This window comes from Candoia aspera, chromosome 4, assembly GCF_035149785.1.
Source record: "Candoia aspera isolate rCanAsp1 chromosome 4, rCanAsp1.hap2, whole genome shotgun sequence".
Lineage (NCBI taxonomy): Eukaryota > Metazoa > Chordata > Lepidosauria > Squamata > Boidae > Candoia > Candoia aspera.
The window spans coordinates 44,044,550-44,067,388 of record NC_086156.1 but is presented as its reverse complement, the minus strand read 5'-3'; the positions used below and the strand labels follow the sequence as shown (position 1 = coordinate 44,067,388).

Here is a 22,839-nt window from a genome sequence, read left to right as displayed (position 1 = left end):
ATCTTGATTTTTGGTTGTAAGTAGCTGCTCAGGGGCTGACATCACACCTTTTCATGCTTTCTAAATTTCCTATTACAGTTTAGAAATGTTAAATATCTCAACAGTTACATCCATGTTTTCCTTGTAGGGTGACTTTTCTTGTAATTTTAATGAACAAAGACCTACCACCTTCATAGACTTCATCTTCGTATTTTTTATCAGATGTTCATCCCTGGGCATTGAATTTGGGCAGAAAGGATACCAAACATCATTGGACGCATGGAGAATACATACTACAAAAATAGGAATACAAAGCAATGCAACAAAAAACAAGTTAGGGAAAGCAGTCAGAGCAGGGTTTCCGGAATTCTTTCCAACTCCTTAGTAACAGCTCTGCTTTAGGTCCTATGACCAGGAAGGGACTTAGAATGGAGAAAAAAGTAACCTAAGTCAGTGGACAATTACTTATCCCATATGAATGCACTGGGGGACTTTTTTTCATCCTTCTCTTTCTCAGACCATTTTGAACCTTCATCTTTTGTTGGCTTCTTCAGCCATATCAGCATTGATCCCCTTCTATTCAATTTCAACAGAGTTCTATTTTATGCATAAATATCAAAGACAAAAGAAGAGGTACGAGAATAGGTTTTCAACAATTTAATAAATATTCTGGTACCAAATTTTTGCTCTGGGATACAGACCTTTGGGGAAACAAACAAAAATTAATAAATTAAAAATTGTACATCCAGTGACATAGCCAAATTCCAGTATAAAGCTAGGTTCAAAATATTTACCACACAAAAGAAGGAGAGAAAAGTTCATAGAACAATCAAGATAAAACAATTACTCCACTCTGATTGATTTTGTAGCCTCGTGCCTGTTGCCTCTTTAAAGAACTAAGAGAGTTTATCTACCAACTGGATGTAATGTTACACAGAGCAGAGAAGACATTCAGAATGCAATAAAATGGACACGTAGGCACTAACATGGTCTGCAAGTTCTTGTCCATCCTCTGTAAACTACAGGACATCAGGGTTGGGCTTGCCTTCTTTGAAGCCAGTTGATGGAGAAAAACTATGTGCTGCACACCAACACATCTGCAAAGGGCCCAAGGAGATTTTTGTTGAAAATGCAGCGGATCCACACCAGGTAGTTCGTGAATGGCTTAATGTTGTCTGAAAATGTATGATTTTGGTGGGACAAAATGTAAGGCATGTACGTATTTTCTCCTTGCTCCTGTATCCAAACTTCATATTTCACTTCTCTGACCTTCAAGTATTTCAGGTTCCAAGGAATCTGCCAAGACACAGAGAGCTTTGCTTCGCTGGTACCCTGGACAGAGGCTTGGCATTTGGCATCTCTAACTTTGCCTGGGTAGAGACCACTAGTCCACTTTTGCTTCTTAGGTCCTGGTTTGGTTTTCACCGTTTGCCTGATCACCTGGATCAGGGAAGCAATGTTAACTTTGGTGTCCTGGTAGATACGGAAAAGCCATTCTGGGTTTCGGCAACACAGGTGCCGGGGAACCTCACTGCTCTTTATAATGCGATCCTGCTCTGTTTTGTCCAAGTGGGCAATTCCTCCTTGATCCCAGGGCCTGTCTGGATAGGTCACAGTATTCTCCTTTTCAGTGTTTTGCCATGAAATGTACTGAAGATCCATGCCAGGAAGGGTAGATAATGTCTTGTAAGGTGTGTAATGTTCAGGATTTATGGCAAAAGGGAAGAGTTCCACAACAGTGGCTCCTCTCGGCAGGAAGAGAGACATCACAAGCTGAGCTCCATGCATGCTGACAAGCATGGATGCATTGCTAATCAAGCGGACAATCTCTGAGAATGTATGGTCTTCTATGGAGACAGTAATGGTTTTCATCTGAAATTCTTGGGCAAGCGCCAAAATTAGCTCTGCCTCATTTAGGATTAGTCTATTGATGGTTCGGCTGAACACGATGATGTATTCCTCGCCAGGTGTTCCTTCCTCGCTGACATTCAGCCTCTCCATCATGAACGTTTTGAACTGTCGGATCTCGTTGCCAGACACCAGGAGGTTGGCCTTTGGCCCCTGGGGCTGAACAAAACCGTACTGATACCAGGTTGTGATTTTAGACAGACCCACGTATGACTTGGTGAAGCACAGGAGCCGCCCAAGAGTTTTAAGCTGCTCCCTGAGGAGTGGTTGCTTGCTGCTAAGCAGTCTGTAGAGATCAAAGTGCAGTCCTTCACCCCAGCCCTCCATGAAGAACAGTCTGGCCTCCAAGTCCAGATCTGGGAACTGCTGCATGGTATAGAAAATGGGAAGGAGGTCATCGTGAAAAACGTGCATCAAGTTATCCGGATTGAACCTATTCATAATCAGTGCTACATCAGGAACAAAGACAGGCTTTGGCATAAATTTCAGAGCTGCAGCTGGCAGTTCTACAAAATTGAAGTACTGAGTATTATGGTCCTCCACCGAGGAGAGATCAAGCAGGGCAGGCTGAAATCGTCTGGAGCCCAAGTTTGGAAGCATGACAGAAGAACTGCTGTGGAAGAAGACAAATTCCTCTGCCTCGGTGGAGTAACAGAGAGACTCAAAACGGCAGATACGGTCGGTGTGCATCCTGCCAGTGCAAACCATCTTGGTGCCATCTTCTACCAGAGCTCGAAGTGCAGCATGGTAGTCAATGCGGACCTGAGAGAGTTCCTGGGACTGGCGCAAGAGGGCTAACTCTTCTTCCAGCACAAAGACATGGTCGTGCAGCTTGATATACTTCCACAGCACAGCAGCAAGGACACACACTAGCAAGGCGTTCAACACTGCTGCTATGTTCATTCTGGACCCAGGCCCTAGCAAGTGGGCAGGTGGTGAACACTAAGGAAGAGGGAGGCATTCTCAGTCTTCTTGATCATAATGGAGCAGAGACCTAAAAAAACAAAGGAAGAGCAAAAACACAGTTATGTCCATTATGTCACCATAAAGAAGTAACGGCTCCCCCTCTCCCCCATCGATAAATTCTTTAGCATTTATGCAAGGAAGGAAGGACTGCAGATAACGTTTAAAAATATGCTTTGAAACAGCTGCCCCAAACAGATTCCACTCTAATTTTAGCAATGCCGCTCTCTAAACAAAAATACATGTTATATTACAGCCTGATAAATAGATGCTACACACCAGCAAATAATTTCTGTTCTTAAAGCACTCTTATAAAACTTCATCCATGGACATCTTTTAGGAAAGAAGGTGTACTTGTAGCCACATGGACAGACTTTTGTCCCAAACCAGCTATGTGATTTGTGTTTCTTTTACTACCTTATTTCTTGCAGCAAGAGAACAAGTGGGGGTGAAAAAAAAAGAACCTTTGAGTTTCAATGTGACTTATGGCAACTTAAGTATGTATAGAATTACTGCCTAATGGACATGACAGCCAACAGGGGCATTCTACAGCAGAGCTTTGATAACTCTATCCCTGCATCCATCACATCAGCAGAGTAAGTGCCAAGAAACTGCAAAGAATCCACTGCAGAAGGAGGTGATGGATCGGCAGGAAACTGAGTCTCCTTTGTTTTCAATTTAGGAGAGACTTTTAAAATGGTCAGCCAGAGATGAGCTAGATAGGAAAAACGAACGATCTGTCTTAGCTGAGTTCTACCATATGGTTTAGAGCAGTGTTTCTCAACCTCAGCAACTTTAAGATGTGTGGACTTCAGTTCCCAGAATTCCCCAGCCAGCATCTCTGGATTAGAGATAGCAAGTGTTACAGGAGAGGGGCATAAGCCGTTGATTCTGCTCCCCAATGCCATACAATTAAAAAAAATCAAATCAAGACACAGACAGGGCCAGTGTCCTAATAAGACCCCCAATTGTGGCTATGAATACTCTTAGGGGAAGCAACATCAAGCAAACCCTGAAAGCCTTTCCACTATCTTGCTCTCTCATTTCAGACTGATGTTATAAATGGGCTCCACCTTTTTGAAACTCTAGTTGTAGCCATTTCAAAGAGCAGAAAAGTGCTTGTGCTTTGCTTTGTGTATGAATACAGCATCTCCAATAGATTAGATTTTCCAGAGTTTGGGTTCAGTAAGGTGAATTTTTGGTCAAAACCCAAGCACAGGATTAATGAGATGGTATCTTATTTCAATTACAGCTATAGGGAATTATGGAAAGTATTCGATTGTCACCAGACTGGCTGAGTGGCAGTAGGAAAGGACAAAGAAAGAGGTGGAGGAGGATGGAGTGAAGAAGAAGTCCAATAAATTAATATTGATCTCTTTGAAGTGAAAGTTATAATCCTATTTGGAATCTCCAGGGATTTCAATTCTGCTGGAATTCTCTGTAGGAAGGGAAGATGACTTTGTGTCAAAAGCACAATTATAATAAAAATAATACCACCTTAAGTGTTGGAACAAATCGAAAAGTGGAGTATAAGTTCAATAATAAACATACATAAAATAAGGGCACATGTTAATGATCTGTAATCCTACTGCATACAAACATGTATACAAATATTTCACCTAATGGTTTGAGGATAGCATTCGTTTCCCTACATTTCTTCCATCAAAGTATTCTGAGAACTTCTAGGAAGCCTCAACATTCCTCACAGGGGCATAAGCCCCACCATTTGATGGACTTCAAGAACATAACATGTCAAGGTCCATTACATATCAAGATTTGGAAAGGGATAGTAACAAATTTTCAACCACATTTGCATATGAAAGGAGAGGGGCAGGAAAGTTGCTGAACACAGAACAGGACATGGATTAATATCCCATGGAACTACTACTTCATAACATTGTGACCTTTGCATGCTTATTCAGAAGTAAATCTGCTGTACTCAACAGGACTTATGTTTAGGTAAGTGTAAATCGGCTAGGCATAATTACTGAGTATAAGAGGAGACTTATTTCTGAGCAAGGTATTGTATACCTATTTACTTGTTTTTTCTGTAGTCTTGAAATATCAGATTTTAAAAACACTTTAGAGACAAATTTGTGGGTACAAACAAGCATCACAGTTATCCAGATATAATCTCTCTTGAAAAAAGCCTCATAGAATTTAGCACACATTTACTACGTTCTGCTTAATATGACTATATCTGAATAAAGAAACAGGTACAGTCTGCACTGCATAGAGATTTGGACTGATTAGAAATCCTTAGAGATACACCTAAATTATGGTTTGGGCCAAACCTTTTTTATTACTTAAGAATAGTTGCTTTCAAAGCATCTTCATATCCATGTAATGAATATAGTAACGGGGTTGGATTCAAATCAAGCTACTTGAACCTAGGTCGCATCTAGTCAGCAACCAGGATGTTGGGTCTAATGTCAGGGCTACCACTGCTAATGGTCTCCATCAGTTTCTTCCCCCACCCCCCATATATAATACTAAACTGTTTATCTCTGAAAAGGGAAGCACTGGAATGTTTTTCTAGTGTTGCTGGTTGTCAGAAAGGCAGTACTGAAAAAGAAAATACCATCTGTCTCACTCTCTATAACAAACTTCTCAGTCTGGTGCCTTCCAGATGTTTTGGACTTCAGTAATTTCTAGACAGAAGAGGAATGATGGAATCTGATGTTTAACACATCTGGAGGGCACCAAATTGTGTTACAGGGGCCAGCAATAGTCTGAGGGAATACTGGACTGCACTGCTTACAAATTTGGCTATCCCCCCACCTTATCAAGTCTAGGGAGGGCGGATTGGATCAGCACCTCAGAAAATCTGGTCCTGCATCTGACTGAAATCAGTGGAACAGCTTCATAACGAAGAGAACTCACTGAGTTCAGTAGGAAGTATTGCAACTAACTGGCTGGATGCACTCAATGTGCTAAGTCATGGTTTGTTGCAATCATGATTTGTTGAACAAGCAGAGTGGTCTAGTTCACACATAAACCTAAGTTATACATCATGGCTTAGAACTGCAGTGAATGAGTTAAGAAAATTGTTTAGACTGAGAGTTTGTAAAAACTGATGGGTCAACATGTAATGTATATCAGGGTTTTTTTTGACAATGTAATTAACAAGGAAGGGATATCAAGTGCCTCAGTGTTTCTTTGTTTTGAAAATATCAATATTTGTTCACTGATAAGACAGTTGCAAGATGCTTTTGCTTCTCTCTTAAGCCTCGTCTAGCTAGAACATTATTCTGGTGACAAGTGATGTGTTAGTATGCTGATTGTTTTAAAAAAAGTGAAGGGGGAAAATGGCACAACCCTCTTAACAAAAAATATCAACCATAAAAACAAAGCAAAATCAATTAAACTGGCCAACAGGTACACTGTAAAATTACTAAAATAAGCCATTGCTGTTAATAATCTCATTTCCATCAGTAGAGGATTAGAGCTGTCTCTCTCTCTCTAACTATGCCCAAACCAATTTAACTGTTAATTAATGAACAGGACTGCATAGAATTCAGCCAGCAAGAATCCAAAATGGGTACATCTCGATGTCAAACTAAATCTGATCTTAGCTCATCCTTGAACACACTCCAGTTCTCTAGAAAGGAGTTCAAAGGGTTTGTCTACATTTTAGGTGATAACTGTCTCTCATACATGCAGCCCCCAGACCATTTTTTAAGTTTTGCTAAATCATGTTACCATTGGTAGCAAATCTCTAAGTTCCTATGAGAAAATTTTCTTTTTGTTTTAAATCAATAAAATGGGTGCATTAAGTCTCCAGTGGCTTAAAACACACGCCCTTGCAAAGTGAAGAAAAGATCCCTTAATTCTGTCTCAATTGCCTTCAATGATGTTATCATTTCATATCTTTGGTGGGTTAAAAATGTGGCTTTTAACACACACCCCTTTGCCCTCCTGTGTTAGACAGACTGCAGTTCGGCAGGATGTATTAGTGCAGGTAATTTCTAGTTAACTTTAACTATGATTACAAGTTCACAAGCCAGAAGTATGGTTTGAAGCTGATTTATTATCACAAATTATGTTAAACTCAAAAGATTAAATTCTGCTTCAGTTAGAACCAAAGTAAATCTTTCAGCTATCCCAAGGAAGGCTCATTCCCATCACAACAACCAAAGTTATTACTGGGACATTTAAATGCAGCCTTAGCTTCCAAAATGATTTTTAACACAATTGCCCTTTTCAGGCAGATCTCCAAATATTTTCAGTTCCAAGTCCAATTAAGATGACAGGACCAGTGGACTGAACAGTTAATAGGAAGGTGAAATTCAATGTGCAAAGATAGAGCAACGAAAGAAACAGTTTCGCCTGTTGCACTTCTGCTGGGAAAAACTACATAAATAACTGCAGTAAACAAGTCACTATAAACATTTTAAAATAAAACTAAAGCTGCAATCACAGGTAGGTGAATTTGAAAATAAGTCCTATTGGACTCCATATAGCTTTACTTCCAATCAGCTTCATAGGTTTGGCCCGCAAGTCCATTAGCTCTCAAAGTAGTTGAACATCAATAATGAAACTCTGACAAAAGAATACATGTTAAAGATACACAGACAAATCTAACAAAGTAAATTGCACACATTTAAAATTGCACGAACCCATCTGTAACAATAAGCATTAACCATCTCCAAGATACCTGCATGCTTCATTTCATCTCCTTAGTCAAGCCACAAAGTATGACCTGCATCGAATATTAAGATCAGCTTAAGATATGGCTATACTTAAGTCTGTTTCCTATCCAATAAATTTTCCCTAAGGCTCCATAGAGTTGGATGCCACATCAATGGAAATACTTAAAAGCCATCTGATGCCCTCCAGATGTATTGGACTATAACCCCTATTACTTTCCAGCAGGCCATATCAACTGGAGGTGACAGGAACAGTAGTCCCACACTTTTGGGAGCATTGTATTATGGGTATCAACAAAAATCTCTACATGTTGGGTAAAACCTGACCACAGAAAACCGAATCTGAAAACAAAAATCCCAACCCAGACTTTTTAACCATTCTTCCTTCAGCCTGGAGGGGAAAAGATGTAAAGAAGTACAAGTGGCTCAGTGTAATGAAGGTGTGTGCATTCACACATACACAATCACCATCAATAACAATAATATAAAACACAGTATTAAAAAACAGCCCAAACAGATAGCAGAACTGAAGAACTACACATGCAAATTAGTACATTTCAAATAGTGTTAACTCCCATTAACACTCACTAAAGAAATGTATTAATTTCTAGCAGCCTCAGAAATACAAAATACCAGCAAATTAAAGTTTCAGGCCATATACAAATGCACACCTGAGCCAGCTTCAGCAAAGGAGATGGGTTATCAGTTCCCCCCTCTGCCTCCCCAGGGAGTGAGAGCATCCCTTAACGAGGCAAAAGAAAATCCTCAGCAGTTTTTCTCCACGTGTTCCCTGCCCACCTGTCCCACCGCCCGGCCAAAGCAGGAGCTTGTGCTTCATCTACAACTCCAAAGAGATAATCTCGCTTCTGGAGAGGCTCTCTGAGCGAGCTCCATCTGTCAGGGTGGCCTATTGCTCCAGCTGACTCCTCTCTGTGCCCCACCCACCCAGGTTGGCCCGGCCAGCCGGGTGATTGCTGCAGTGTTCCTGAAAAGCTGCAAAGGGCAGGGAGGTTGAAACAGTTTGCCAGGGAAAACAAAGCTGAAAAATATGGCAGGGAGTTGGACAGGAAGCTTGTTAGGCTTTGGGGCAATTAAAAAGAGAGGCAGGCAGGCGGGCGGGCGCACAAACCAGACCAAAACAAAAGACAAGGACAGAAAAAGAGCATCAGCCATGAGTGCAAAAAAGAAAAATGGGGAAATGCTTCCTTATGAGTCTCCTGGCTCTTTATAAAAGCTACTCTAGGATTAACACCAGATGAACCATCAAACAGCACAATACACCCTAATCAAGGAACTATTAACTCAGGCAATCAACCAAGCAGCAAACAGCCCAATCAAGGAACTCCCAAGGAGAGGACAACACCTCCCACCAACACAAGCAGGGCAAGCCACGGTATATAAACAGAGAGCAAGGCCCACTCCCTCTTCGCACTGAAGATGTTGCCTAGTCTGGCAATGAAATGTCTGCAAGAAAACAACAAGGCTCAGAGAGCACCAAGGACTCCACAGTTCAATCCTGAGCTACAAATATTCGCTTCAATTAGAAACACTTCTTCATACAGTGCATAGTCCTGTTACAGAATGTACCAACTCAAAAGACAGAACAACTCCCAACTTAAAGGAGAACTATATAAACCCATAAAAGGATGAGGCTATTAGTAATTATGGTGTCAACTAGTCAAGAAAGTTATATGCTCCTTCCAGGATCAAAGGCAACATATATTTGAAGGCTAAGGGCTGTGAAAATGTCTCACTGGGTTGCCTTTCTTTAGGCATCTGGTTGGCCACAGTAGAAATCAAGGTGCAGAATTAGATAAGCCTTTGGTCGGATCTAGGAGGGTTGCTGTTTCTTATCCAGCCACTGAATAGATCCAGAATAGTTTTGCTCCAAGAGGGTTCCTACACCCTGGGCTGGACATCTTATCCCTGCCAATAATCATTAATGAGGGCTTGACAAATCCTTAGCGTGAATCTGTTAACTTGTTAAAACTACATGGATGTCTGTGTTTGAAAGACTGGATTTCATCCCTGATTGAGGCTATAAAGGGTTGTTTTATCTCACTCTGCCATTTGCTTCATGTCCAAAATGCTGCTGTGCACACTATTCTGGACCTTCCCCCATCCATCCATCATCTGTCAGATCTGTATAGCCACCCATCTTATGCAGCATAACCCTGGGTGGCTCACAAGCAATAATAAAGCCATAAAAACAGTAAAAAAATCCATAAAGCCAATTTTAAAAGCCTCCTGGTACCCCCAAATAAAACACAACCCCACGCATCAAAGAAAAAAAAAAGCTTATCTGGGCTCCAGCCTCATACTACCTCAAGAACTGTGGGAAAAACCAGGTCTTCATGGCTTTTTGGAAGGCCAGGAGGGTAGTGGCCTGCAGGATCTTGGAGGAAAAGCGTTCCAAAGGGCAGGGGCCACCACTAAGAAGGCACACAGCCTAGGTCCCACTAGGTGGCAACATTTAAGGGAAGGGACCTGGAGCACGCCCACCCTGTCAGATCTAGTGAAATGGTCAGATTCCCTCAGGGAAAGGTGATGTTGTGAACAACTTGGCCCTATGATAGTCCTCAAGGGCAGCCCCATTGCCAAATATTACTTGGTTGGATATTCATGAAAGATACCAATATAAATTGCTGGTGTTGATACACTGTGCCCTGCATATGAGGAAACCCAGTTAGCTGAAAGACCTCCTGGTGGCTCATGTGCCTGTTGATTCAACTATCAGGCTACAGTCAACTGAACTCTGGGTACTAGAACAGCCACACTGCACCTGAGGGCCTTTTCTTATCTGGCTCCAGTATTCTGGAATAGAGTCCCACCAGAATTATACCTGGAATCAGGTCTCTTAAAATTTAAGAAAGCACTAAAACTGCTCGTTTTCCCTGGGGCCTGGTGAAGCTGGTTAAAAGAAAAAAAAAACTAATTTGAATACATGGATGTTTATTGTATGTTATGGGATTATTCATTTAAAGGCTCCTTATTTTATATTGGCTTTACAACACACCACAGTCTATTATAATATTAACTGCTATTTTTATTCTTTATCTGTATTCTACTTTGTTCTAGCTGCATGATAAATACATTTAATATTACTCAGCTAAAACGACCAGATGAAGCTGCCTCCACTAATTCTGACTGCTGATTTATCTGTAGTAACTCTGGGTTTGTTTGTTTGTTTTTGATTCACAGATGCTAAATTATGAAGGTTGAATGAAAAGTAATGCCTCCAACTTCATAACTTTAGGTTAAATAGGAATATTTTAATAAATGAAATAGGAAAATAATCCTTGAAAGGAGCTTTTGTTACCTGCATTTCCTACTCCACATAATCATCACCATAGATTCATACTTCTGCCAACACTGGACGAGCATCTTAAAACTGTCATGAGAGGCAGTTTGTCCACATTTTGTCCCTTCAATCAGGTCCTGGCAGTCCTTTCCACCTCTTCATTTGAGTCAAAGGGCTGCTCATGAAGGTTTCATTCAATTTGGGGGAAAGGTGGAAATCTAGAATGTATGGCATGATCCAACTTCGCAATTGCCTCTTGAGTGGTCTGTGAGGTGTGAGGCTTAGCACTATCACCTGGAAGCAATTTCCTTCTTGTGTTTTCAAACTCTGCTTAATCACTGTTTCAGAGTTTGGAGTGTTGTAATGCATTACTCTGAGTTGATAGTGGTACCAGGTTTAAGGAAATTTAAAACCATCTGAGCCCCAAAAACTAACCAAGATTTTTCCTGCAGAAAGCTTGACATTTATTTGGCAGGTGAAGATTTATGATGATATTCCATGGACTGATGCTTCGTTTCAGGGTCATAGTGATGAGCCCATGTTTCACTGGCTATTACAATGCTGTGAAGAAATTTATCACCTTCCATTCTAGTAGCATGACAATCGTTAACTCTTGAAGCTTTCATCTCTGCTCTCAGCATGCAAAGAATCTATCTTGCACAAACCTCCCAATATTGAAGAATATCAATAATGTGATGCACAGGTTCCTGTGAAATACTAGTCTTGACAGCAACTTCCCTTTGAGTAATTCACCAACTGTCATTAATCAGTTCATCAATCTTTTTCATGTGAAACTCACTGGTTGTTGTTACAGGTCATCTACTTTGTTATTGATCACATGAATTGGCTCTTCCCGGTTTACCATCTTTATGGTTTTTTGGCCTAGTAACACACAATACTTGCATGAGTCATCATCATAAACAACCTGCATTTGGTGTTTAATTTTAATTGGAGGAACTCCTTTGGCAGTCAAAAATTCAGTCACAAGCATTCTGACGCGTACTCACTGCAGGTACTCACAAACAACAGCAACACAACCTTTTCTCATAGCAATTCCCCATCCACTGAGGTGAAAGAACAGATGCTAAAGAACACGTCAGAGCTTTTGGTGCATCAGTACTGCCAATTGATGGTGACTACTCTTCATTTCAATCCTTGTATAAATTTCAGTTCCTCAAGATTGGCTTGCCAGCAAGAGAAACATCTGGAGGTCCACAGATAGTTTATCTCTGATCTAACCTAATAATGTAACTTCCCAAGGAAGGGATTTATCACCCTATTACCCAGATCCCATTCCTTTAAATAAGATACCAGAGATTTACTTGCTGCCTGACAAGTATATGTCCTACTACTAAGCTACAGATGGGTTTTGCAAGCAAGCTGATCTGAATTCCTCCCATTCCTTTCCTTCCTGGAATAAATTTTCCTAATAGATGACTGCTGCTGCTGCTGCTTTAACCATTCAGTTGTGTCCAACTCTTGGTGACTTTATGGACGAGCTCTCCATGCAGCCCTATCAAGCATGGCTTCTTTCAATTGCTGGATGTTCATCTTGGTATCTGTTTTGATGGTGTCGAGCCAGCATATTCTTGGTCTGCCCCTTCTTCTTGTTCCGCTAACAACTCCTAGCATCACTGACTTCTCTAGTGAGTTTGCACGTGTGACATGGCCAAAGTAAGTCAGTCGTAGTCTTACAATTTTGCCTTCTAATGATGCATCAGGTTTTATACGGTCTAGCACTTCTCTGTTGGTTACTCTGACTGTCCATGGTAAATGTAGCAATCTACGCCAGCACAATTCAAATGCATCAGTTCTTCGGTTGTCCATTCTTACTGTCCAACTCTCACACGCAAACGTCATTATGGGAAAGACTATTGCTCTAATTAGTCTGCCTTTTGCGTTCAGGGTGATGTCTTTGCTCTTCCAGATCTTGTTCATGCTGATGAATAGATGACAATGTTTTTAAAGACTCTAAATAAGACATGTGCACGCCCATTTCTAGTTAAGCTTCTTCATTAAATTGCACTGTTGTGGTCAAGAAAACGTAATCATTTATATCGATGTACACTGAAGCGAACTTAAAATGAATGGTTTGACTTGTTTATTTTTAAACTGGGAAGGAAATAACCAACCAGTTATTTATAACTGATCACATTTGCAACCTGAGCAGTAATGCATTCTCTACCTTTTAGAATGCAACTGTTCTATGATAAAGCAGTGGCCATAATTTATTAGATGGGCCATTAATGAGATCCACTCAGCATTTGGGGACCTGATACTTTTTGAAGCCATGCAGAAAAGACAGGGTCAAGGCTTCCAAGTTTGCCCTTGATACCCATTTGCAAATGGCAAATACTTCCCTATACTTTCTTCCCCCATCAAAAATGGCAAGATTCCACATTACTCTGCATTATAAGCATTCCTAATTGGGTGGAGTTACATTATATCTGTAAAATAGACTGTGGCCATTTTAACTGATGCCTCAGATGTGATGTGGGAGCATTCTGACAAGTAGAGTGACTTACGACAAATATGTGGAGTAAGATACAGCAGCATTCCCTGACTTGGTGCCTTCCAGATATGCTGAAGCTACAACTCTTAAAATTCCCAGCTAGACCCAGCCATGTACAATGGGTTTAATTTCAGCACTTGTGGAGCAAATAGAGGTAAGATGTGCTTGAATACATGTATTATATATTCAGTGAGTTGAAAATCTGAGATAATGAAACAATAAAGCAGTAAAAGTTTACAGGAAGACAAAGTAATGGTAAAAGCAACAGAACCAAGATGGAATAGTCAAGAGTACTACATGCAGTAAAACAACATTTTGCAACATTTAAAGAAGTTAAATGGAGATAAAATGTCTCTGAGCAACCCTGAAAATTAATCAACAGGGAGTTATAAGACGTGCAGAATATCTGGCACAAAACAAAGTGAGCTGCTGAATCAATAATGCCCTCACTACTTGGACAGATCCAGGCTGCATAAGGAATACATTCTTTAATGGCCCTTTCAATATGGCTGTAACGCACTGGACTGTGCTAAAGCGATTCTGTACTTTGACACCATGCATTACTTTAAATATCATCCTGGCCTTAAACTAAAAGACTGGCTTTCCAAAAATACACGGCTCCAGTTGGCCTTTAAGAAGTGCTTGTGTAAAAAGAGTCAGCCTTTTTTTTTTTAATTTTTTAAAATTAAGTTTCCACCCAAGAGTTGTCAAAGAAATTGACTGCAGATTTATTTGGAAGCAATTTGCTAGATCCACTAAACAGACCTGACTGCAGGATGCACAGCTTCATTGGATGGAGTCTACTAATATCCATCTTTCTCTGGCAAAAACCTGTCCCATCCCCCCTCCAAAAAAAATAGAAAAAAGCTTGTGAAAGATGTACCTGCAAGGGGATGCATGCTTCTGAACACTGTATAACATAATGGAATATTTATACTTTTAAAAAAATAATAATGACATTATGGAATAAAAATATGCACATCAAAGCTAATTATGCAACCAAAATGGCAAAAAAGAAAAATTTGCATTTAAAAAGTTTCTCTGGAAATTTATGCTAATCACTACGTATGTCAGAGGGAATTGCAAACAAAAGCTCTGTGTTACAGGAAAAAAAGGTGGCGCAAATCAATGCCAGTTTTTAAACCAATCTTTAAAAAGGGCTGTAAAAAAAATGAGGCCAGCAGTTCAATGGACCAGCTATTTGCTGAAATACATGTCCCTCCTGTGTCCCCATTTGCAAGTGAAGCAGCAGCCCCATATCTAAATGCACAGAGGTGTCACCTTCCATCTTCCGTCGCTGGAAAGACGACTGGGTCAGAGACACAGAAGGCAGAGGCAGCTACTGGAGGGTAAGAGGTAAAAAGCTACATAAAATTTACTTCTTGGAATCAGCATGAATCACCACACATGATGAAAAGAGAGCTAGAAACCCCTTTGGAGTGAGCATCTCTGAATCTATTAGGCATCCATATGCAGCAATTTACAGCCCCACAGCTAGCAAGGTCCCTTTCACAACCCGACAGCCAGAAAATTGCAGGGTCGGGCAAGGGAAGGCCTGCTTATTCATCAGGGCTGGGACTATGCAGCCAAACCTATTTGAAAGGTTTCTTGTTTTATTTGCTTAACTTTATTCATCATTAAAGCCTCCAGGATAAAGCAGAGATGACATATTACGTTAAGCAGTTCTGAGAAAACAACCGAACTTCAAGAACACTGCTGTAGGTGGGCTGAGAGACCAGAAACACTCCCTCAATGCGTTTCCAGATTTGATTTTCAAATGTAGTCACGGTGCTATCAAGCTACTAGCCCACTGCTTGGGGAACAAGATTGGGCTGCTGCGTTACTATCGTTAAATAAGATATGGCAGAGCTGTATTTTTCCTAACAAAATGTTCTCATACATAATTAAAGTCTTGAGCTTTTTGTCCTGCAACAGTTCTCATTTCAACGCTAGCCTGCTACTACGTTGAGGTTGTTACTGCGTCTTTGGCAAACCAGCATCTGTAGTTCTTTGACAATGTTGCTGGGAATTCTTAACATGCCTGGAAAATGCCAGGCTGGAGAAGGCTGGTTTGGTTGAAGCAGTCAAACCAATGAAAGTACACTATTTCAGAAGTGTACTCGGACAATAAATGGTGCTTATTTATATTAGGGGTAAGTGATGAAGTGAGAAATGTAGAGGTAAGGACCTGTATCTGCATCAACAGATATAGTTGGTAGCCCATTCTTGAGAATTGGAGGGCTGACTTACACCTTGCTCACCCACCCCTACAAATAATTGGCTGTCACTCAGGACTATACACCAAATTTCTCTAACCTGGGTGCATGCCAACTCTCAAAATTCTCAGCAGTGGCCATGCCAGCTGGAAATTCTGAGAGTTGACAGACCTGAAGAATACACGGATTGGAGAAGGCTACTATAAGCTATGGATCTTTGTGTACTTTTAAGCCACGTTACAATGTAATGGGCCAGTCGGTTCAGCTGATTAGCTTCTGATGGAGCTGTCATAAACCTTCAACAGGACCATGGATTTGTTAATCCTATCCTGAGCTCTGCGGATCAACTCTACTTCAGGAGAAACTCTTGACATGGCCTGGAAGCCAAATATACGTATTTGTTACATACAGCATATCCTGTGATACAAATACTGTGGTGGATCTGAAATCTCCATTGTGCTACATTAGCGAGTTAGGACTCCCTTCCTACCATCACTTCCTCTATCTATTACGTTTCCCCCACAAAACTTCCAGCACCGTCATTGCCTGTTGATTGACAGAATCTCTATTCAGAAGCATTATTTAGGTATTTGCGGGGCCTCTGTGCTTATTTTGTGGGATTAGAGAAGGAGATGGTTCTGGATGAGAGAACTGGGCCCCTTCGCTCATACTTGACTATGTACCTAAAAATCCCAATACCCGAATCCTTCAAGTTATTCTGTCACAGCCTGGTTGCTCAGCGATATATGAAGCAGCCCTGCCGATTGCTAATGCAACACTTCCTGCTCTGGGCATGAATATGAGTAATAACTGGAGGCCCTGGAAAGAAATAATGAAAATCAAGTGGCAAGAAGAAAAAGTATTCAATTGTAAAGAGCTTCAACTGAGTAAAACCGCCCAGAGTCCCCTTTTCGGGGGAGATGGGTGGTGATGGAAATTTGAAATATAAATAAATAAAAGAATCAAAACAAGAGTTTCTTGTCCAAAAGAGCTTAAAAATGCAACAGCAACCAGTAAAAATCTTTTCATTCCACTGCAAACCTTTACATTTTTATGGGCTTATATCTCATTTTTATGCAGCTCTGCTTCATAACTACTTGAGTTAAACTGTATTTTTTACTGAATTCTACCATAAGCCATCCTTGGAGCTCTATCAAAAGGTGATATACAAACATCCTGAATAAACATAAACCTAGAGATGCATTTACATTTTTCAGTAAGTAATCAACCCATACAAAGGAAAGATTTGGATAATAGATCTTTTCCAATTTAGAAATTCCTTTAATCTATTCTGTTTTTTCCCCTTGTTCTTACATGAGATATAACAGAAGAGAATGCGATCTTTCAAAGCTTAGGTGGTGGGGGAAGCATGCTTCAGAGGAACTTGGCAGGCTGTTTATGGAACCGGATAGAACACTTCCTTTTTGCAATGGCATTCCTTCAAAATCATTCTGCCTTTGGGCTAAATGCTTTCTTTTCTCCAAAGCCACCCTTGTGCATTAAATGGTAGGAGTCCTGCACATTTGTATATTCTTCCTGTGTAGCGGCTCATCCACATCTTGGCCGGGCTACATCATGTGGTATCTCCAGCTCTTACACTGCATGTTCCCTGTGGCAGCCATGTTGTGAATGCACAAACACACTCCCCCCGCCTCCAGTAGCCGTTTAGTCAGAGGGCCTGCAACCATTCTCAAAATTCCACATCTGTCGATCAGCTCCAAAAGGTTGAGGATTTCTGATATAACAGAAGCGATCTACGGATGTAATCAGACCTTTTTATATGCAGTATTCATTCAGGTCATTTGCAGTAAAGAATGTGAGAAGGTAGCAAAGAAGGCCCATAGCTAAAGGGCCTAACCATACTGAAAACTGGAATGGACAGGATTACTTCTGGATCTTTAATTTCTTGCAGCAGTAAAGAGGTAGCAATTCAAGATCAAAGCAACTATGATCTCACATAGAGTACACAGTCAGTACTCATTCTCCAATATGGGTGGGAAAGATTGGCAAGGGCTACCATATAGGCTCATGTCACCAGTGCACACGCTCTGGAGAAGTCAAGTGCAAATGCATCTTCCAGATAAAGCATACATTTGAACCTCTTCAGAGGAGCACTGCCAATGTGCCTTTCAAACAGGGAACACATGAACCTAAGTGAAGTATAGATAGAAGCATATAAAAACACTTAATTAAAACTCAGTGAACTGGATCAGATTAAGTTAGTTGAACTTGGATCCAAGCAAAATCCATGGGATTAATTATCACTGACTTGGCTTTTTGATCTCCCTGAGATTTAATTGAACTAGTTTTAATCTGGAAATAGCGTATTGGCTCTAACTGAAGAAATCATCTGCTTGATCCTCCCTTTGAAGTCAACATCACTCTGAAATGATAATGACTTTCTAATTAGAATTGCAGTGGTAAGTTAAAACAACAAATAACCCTTGGCACTCAAATATTTCATAGTTTAAAAAATGTAAGGTATTTCCCATGCAGAAACAAAAAGGCCCTAATTTTTTGTTATCCAAACACTGCTTCAACATCTTCCTTTGAACTTTGTTTGGTATTAAAGATGTGCTTCCTTTTTGCCTGGTTTAAAGAAAATTCACCTGTCATCAACAATCTACTTCCCTATTGAAACATTACCCAGCCAACAGAAATAGAGGGGAAAAAAAGGTGCATACTTGTGAAAACCTTTTGAAAGGGCCAGTCAAAATATTGTTATGGCATGATGAGATGTCTGCAGCAAGTTAATATAACAGAGGAAGTGAGAGAGAAGAATCTCCCCATATCAGTAAGTATGCCAAACATTCTTTCTCTAAAACAGTAGGTCGTATGAATGCATAATTCAGTCCAAAACTGATAGAAAAGGTAAGGGAAATACAGAAAGCTTCCCTTTAAGGCCTCTTGCCTCTGCTCATTTTTAAACAGAGAAAATGGATGGCTTCCCTCTTGCCTATAGATAGGAAAAAGTATCTGCCAGGAGTACGGTCAACACAGGATGACTTGGCTATCAGAAGAAGCTATATGCTTTTACTGCAAGGTAAAGGAGCAGCAGCCTTAATTCTCCTTTGGCCAAGACAGAATGCAAGTAGGAAAGGGGATAAACTTGGATAGTTAGAAAACAGTTCCCTCATTACATGTAGCAGTTAATGAAGGTGTGTTGTGTGTAGGAGTGACATATGCAGGAATTACCAACTTCAGAGTTGGTGATGCTGTAGTGATTCCGTCTACCTCATCTGCCCTAAGCCAAATTTGACACTGTTGTTTATATTTATTAGCTTCTTAAATATGAAGACTGTCTGCTTGAAACCCCTTCAGTAATGTCTAGAAAACCTATAATGATCAGTTCCCCACCTGATGCCCTCTGGGGGCACTGGGAATACAGTTACTAGAAATTGCAGCCAACACTGCATTGAGAATTCTGGGAGAGTTAGACCCTACACATCTGGAAGATACCAGCTTATGGAAAGCTCAGGTAGAGGTTTACACTAATCTTCCTAAACTGTGTTAGAAAATGGATACATAGAGTATATCAAGCTAAAGCTAGCCTCTCTATTTCTGGAGCCACTTTTATCAGAAAACATGTAAGACATAAATATGGTTAGTATGATCTATGACAGTGTTTCTCAACCTTGGCAACTTGAAGATGTGTGGACTTCAACTTCCAGAATTCCCCAGCCAGCAACCACTTGCTGGCTGGGGAATTCTGGGAGTTGAAGTCCACACATCTTCAAGTTGCCAAGGTTGAGAAACACTGATCTATGATCTGAACTTTTTGACAAGCTCTGAAGAAGACTCAGTTCTAGATCCTAATACAAGATCACACCTTTGTTTACCAGAGCTTTCTCCTACTTAGCCATTTCCAATTCTAGATTTGACTTATAAAAGCAATATTTATTCAGAAGTCTGTCCTTCCTACTTAAGCACAAAAAGCATGAAGCCTGAGGCCACTTGTTTCAAAGGCTACAGCAGAATGAGTTTTGCTCTTCCATATTCACTGCTTACTTGGTGGCCACGTATATTTATTCTGTAATTTAATTGTTTTAATTGAAATTGGTTTAATTGGTTTATAGTTTTTATTGTTGTAAGCCACTCTGAGTCACTTGCTGAGAAGGGTGGCTACAGAAATGAACAAACAAACAAACAAATATTATCCTACATGCAGTTCTACAGTTGCTTCTGAACACATTCAGCATCTGCAGAAGCACAAGAAGGTACTTCCTTCACCCAGCCACCCACCCCAGAAGGAGTTTTAGCACCGACCATCCTTAAACACATTTCTGCAGCTTTTAGTATAGTGGGAAATCTGGTCACTATCTCTCAGCCCAACCCACCTTGCAGAGTTGTTGTAAGCTTAAAGTTGGAGAAGGGTATGCCACAGATAAAGTCTGGAGCTCCAGAAAGAAAGCAGGATAAAAACCTAATGAATAAATAAATACCTAGAGATGCTGAGGACTCAACTTTTGCATATAAAGCAGGCACTCTATCATGGAGTTATGCCCCTCCCAAAGGGCTATAAGCAACACAGAATAATAAATACAGGCTTTGCTTTTATTTCAATACTTCAGAGCCACATTATTAATTTTTAAAAATATATTTCAGCAGTTCGTTCCCTTTATTGTTGCTGTTTTCCTGACTTGCTGCTGGAAAGGAGATCAATAAAATCAATTCTGTTGTTTAGGCAAGCGCAGGTGATGTTAATATTATTTTAAAGCAGCCCATTTGTATTGGGAAGATTTCTCTAAGCTAAGTATCTGAAGAAGGATGCCTAGGCACGAAGAGGCCGGTGAGGGGCACAAAGGCAATTCTTTCAGGTCCAATGTACCGTACAGTACTGTACTGAAACACTACTTCTAATTCAAAGCAATGGAATAGGTGCACATATATTTTATGTAATAAATTATCACTGGAGTTAGAGTAGCTCCCCCCGCCTTATTACAGCTTATTCATTTGTTATTTGTTTGTTAGATTGCTAGTGGGAAAAATACACTACAGAAATCCTCCCATAGCTCCAAATCAGGAATCCCAGCTTGTGACTTCCCTTAACACACTACATGTAGAAACCGTGTTTTCCCCTTGGTTTCTGATCTCTGTTTGTTCACCCTGGTCTGAAGAATGCTGTGGAATTCAATAGTGTCCATATTCCTACATTAACTGAACACCATTGATAGGACACATTCCGACAGATATCCATGTGAGGAGCACATGCTTTCTTTTTTCTTTCATTGATAGGACACATTCTGACAGATATCCATATCCACAGCTGTCCATGTGAGGAGCACATGCTTTCTTTTTTCTTTCAGAAGGGGACAAGGATGGCAAACTATCCCTACCCTCCTCTATTATTGCAATGAAGTCCCATCAAAAGCTGAGAAATCACAGCTTGGTTTTGGCTGAGTTCTGAGCTGGGAATTTTGAAGTTCACGGATTTGCTCCTTGGGTAGCAGCAGCTAAGCTTGCTTTGCCTCAGTTGACAATGGGGGCTGTTTCCTTTGAAGCCTACTTTCCAGGGGATATACTGCCAAATACATTATTAGGACCAGTAACTAAGCAATACTTCAGATGCTTCTGTTTGCAGTTGTATGCAGCTGTAGCACATGCTTTTAATGTGGTAATTATTAAATACATTTTTAGGACGCTGCATTTCTTCTGCCCCGCCCGCCCGCCCGCCCGCCCATGTTTGAACCTTCTACAAAATTATCCCAGAGTTGTACACTTCTGACTGTCATGGCCATGAGGCCCAGGGGGGCAGTATGGCTGCATCAAATCGCTGCCACCCATTTAGCACCATCCAGGGAGCACATGTAGCTTAAGGAATGCTGCGGACACGGGTAACATTTTTAGCCTCCATTATGAGGCTACTGCTATATCCCTGCAAAAGTTTTGTACATAATTGTGTGGACTGTGTGTATATATTTGCTTTTTCTCTTGTCATGTACTCATCATACGCTATATATATAAAACAGAGTTGTGTCCCAAATGTTACCCAACAGCACCCACAGCAGAATACAGTATATGGCATCACGTATAGCAGTTTAAAGTTCATTTGTAAAACCAATTTTCCAGATACACTGAATTAGTAAACGTCAGAAATAGCTCCTGAAGATATCTAATACAGGGATATCAACTGTGAAGTCTGTGAACATACAATGGAGTCCAGATATAGTTAAACTTGAAATCAGCTTTAACACCTAAAAAACTGCACTACAGAACCTCAAAAACGGCAGCCGCTTTTCAATCTGACCTTTCCAAATGTGTTGCGACTCCCATTGCCCGCCCTTAGCTGGGAAGCACAGAAGCTGCGGTTCAACACATCTGGAAGCGCCTGGGGAAGGGATGGAGTGATACACTCAAGAGACAGTTGGTCACCAATTTCTGAACACGCTGGCGGATATATTTACCGATTCAGTGAAGCAAAGAAAACCCCGAGGAACCATCCTGCGATTTCTTTCTCTTTTCAGAAGCTTTGCTCTGAATTATGGCATTTGCCAAAGGTTATAAGGCACACGGTGCGTGACTGTGACCAGACCCAACCCTACAGAAAGCTGTGCTTATAAAGAGAAACCTAAACACCACCCTCATGCAGCAACTCCGTCCCTCAAAACTTATAGCACCCCGAGTCTCTACGTTAGGACGCTCGTTGACAGAGAGACTTCGCGAACAGAAAACGCTCGCCCCACCCCACCCCACCCATCCCGGCAGCTTAGAAGCCCCCCTCGCACGAACTGAAGGCTGGGAGGATTGCAAGGACCCGCCACAAAGACGGGTCTTTCCACTCACCAGCTGCTTTTGAATGCCATCAAAATAACAAGAGCGGAGCAAAGAAGCTGCCTTTCTTTGCACGTCTGAACAGGAGTCTCAGAGCGCTACCCTGCACTCGGGAAAAAGTGCTGTTGGTCCTGCAATCCACTCCTTCCGTCACCACCGCTGCCCCCGTCCCAGAAAAGAACTGGCCCTCTACAGACCAGCCAGCTCCTCACCTCCCGCAGCGCTTCCTAGGACACTGCAGCAGTTCTCGCCCTGCTGTTGCCCGGCCGCTGTTTCAGCAGCAGGCTCTCCGCCCGCTAGTGGGGACGCATAACTTTGCCTCGCACGACGTCGATGCGGCGGCGCCGGCGGCCCGCAATCCCTGGAAGAGGGTCCTTCTCCTTCCGGCTGCCCCTTTGCCTACGCGAGAGCAAGCGTGGTGGAATCGCTCTCTTGTTTATGACCATTTCTTTTCGGCCGGCGCTGCTCCCAGGCAGGACCCACCTATGCTCATGCTCGGTCCCGGCATGGCTGCCACGTTGCATCCTGGGAGTTGTAGTT

At 41.3% G+C, this 22,839-nt stretch overlaps 1 protein-coding gene across 1 annotated transcript; it reads right to left on the bottom strand.

The window, feature by feature from the left end:
• Window positions 1–621: 621 nt before the first annotated feature.
• POMGNT2 (protein O-linked mannose N-acetylglucosaminyltransferase 2 (beta 1,4-)) lies at window positions 622–22,775 on the bottom strand. The gene is made up of 2 exons (XM_063303946.1): window positions 22,512–22,775; window positions 622–2,881 (listed from the first exon to the last, which is right to left on the bottom strand). Exon 2 carries the CDS (start codon window positions 2,788–2,790, stop codon window positions 1,054–1,056), a length of 1,737 nt encoding a protein of 578 aa, XP_063160016.1. The 5' UTR covers window positions 2,791–2,881; window positions 22,512–22,775; the 3' UTR covers window positions 622–1,053.
• Between the last annotated feature and the right edge of the window lie 64 nt (window positions 22,776–22,839).

Bases quoted from the DNA above. Each gene is read 5' to 3' on its own strand.
- POMGNT2 (XM_063303946.1), bottom strand. From the start codon at position 2,790: ATGAACATAGCAGCAGTGTTGAACGCCTTGCTAGTGTGTGTCCTTGCT.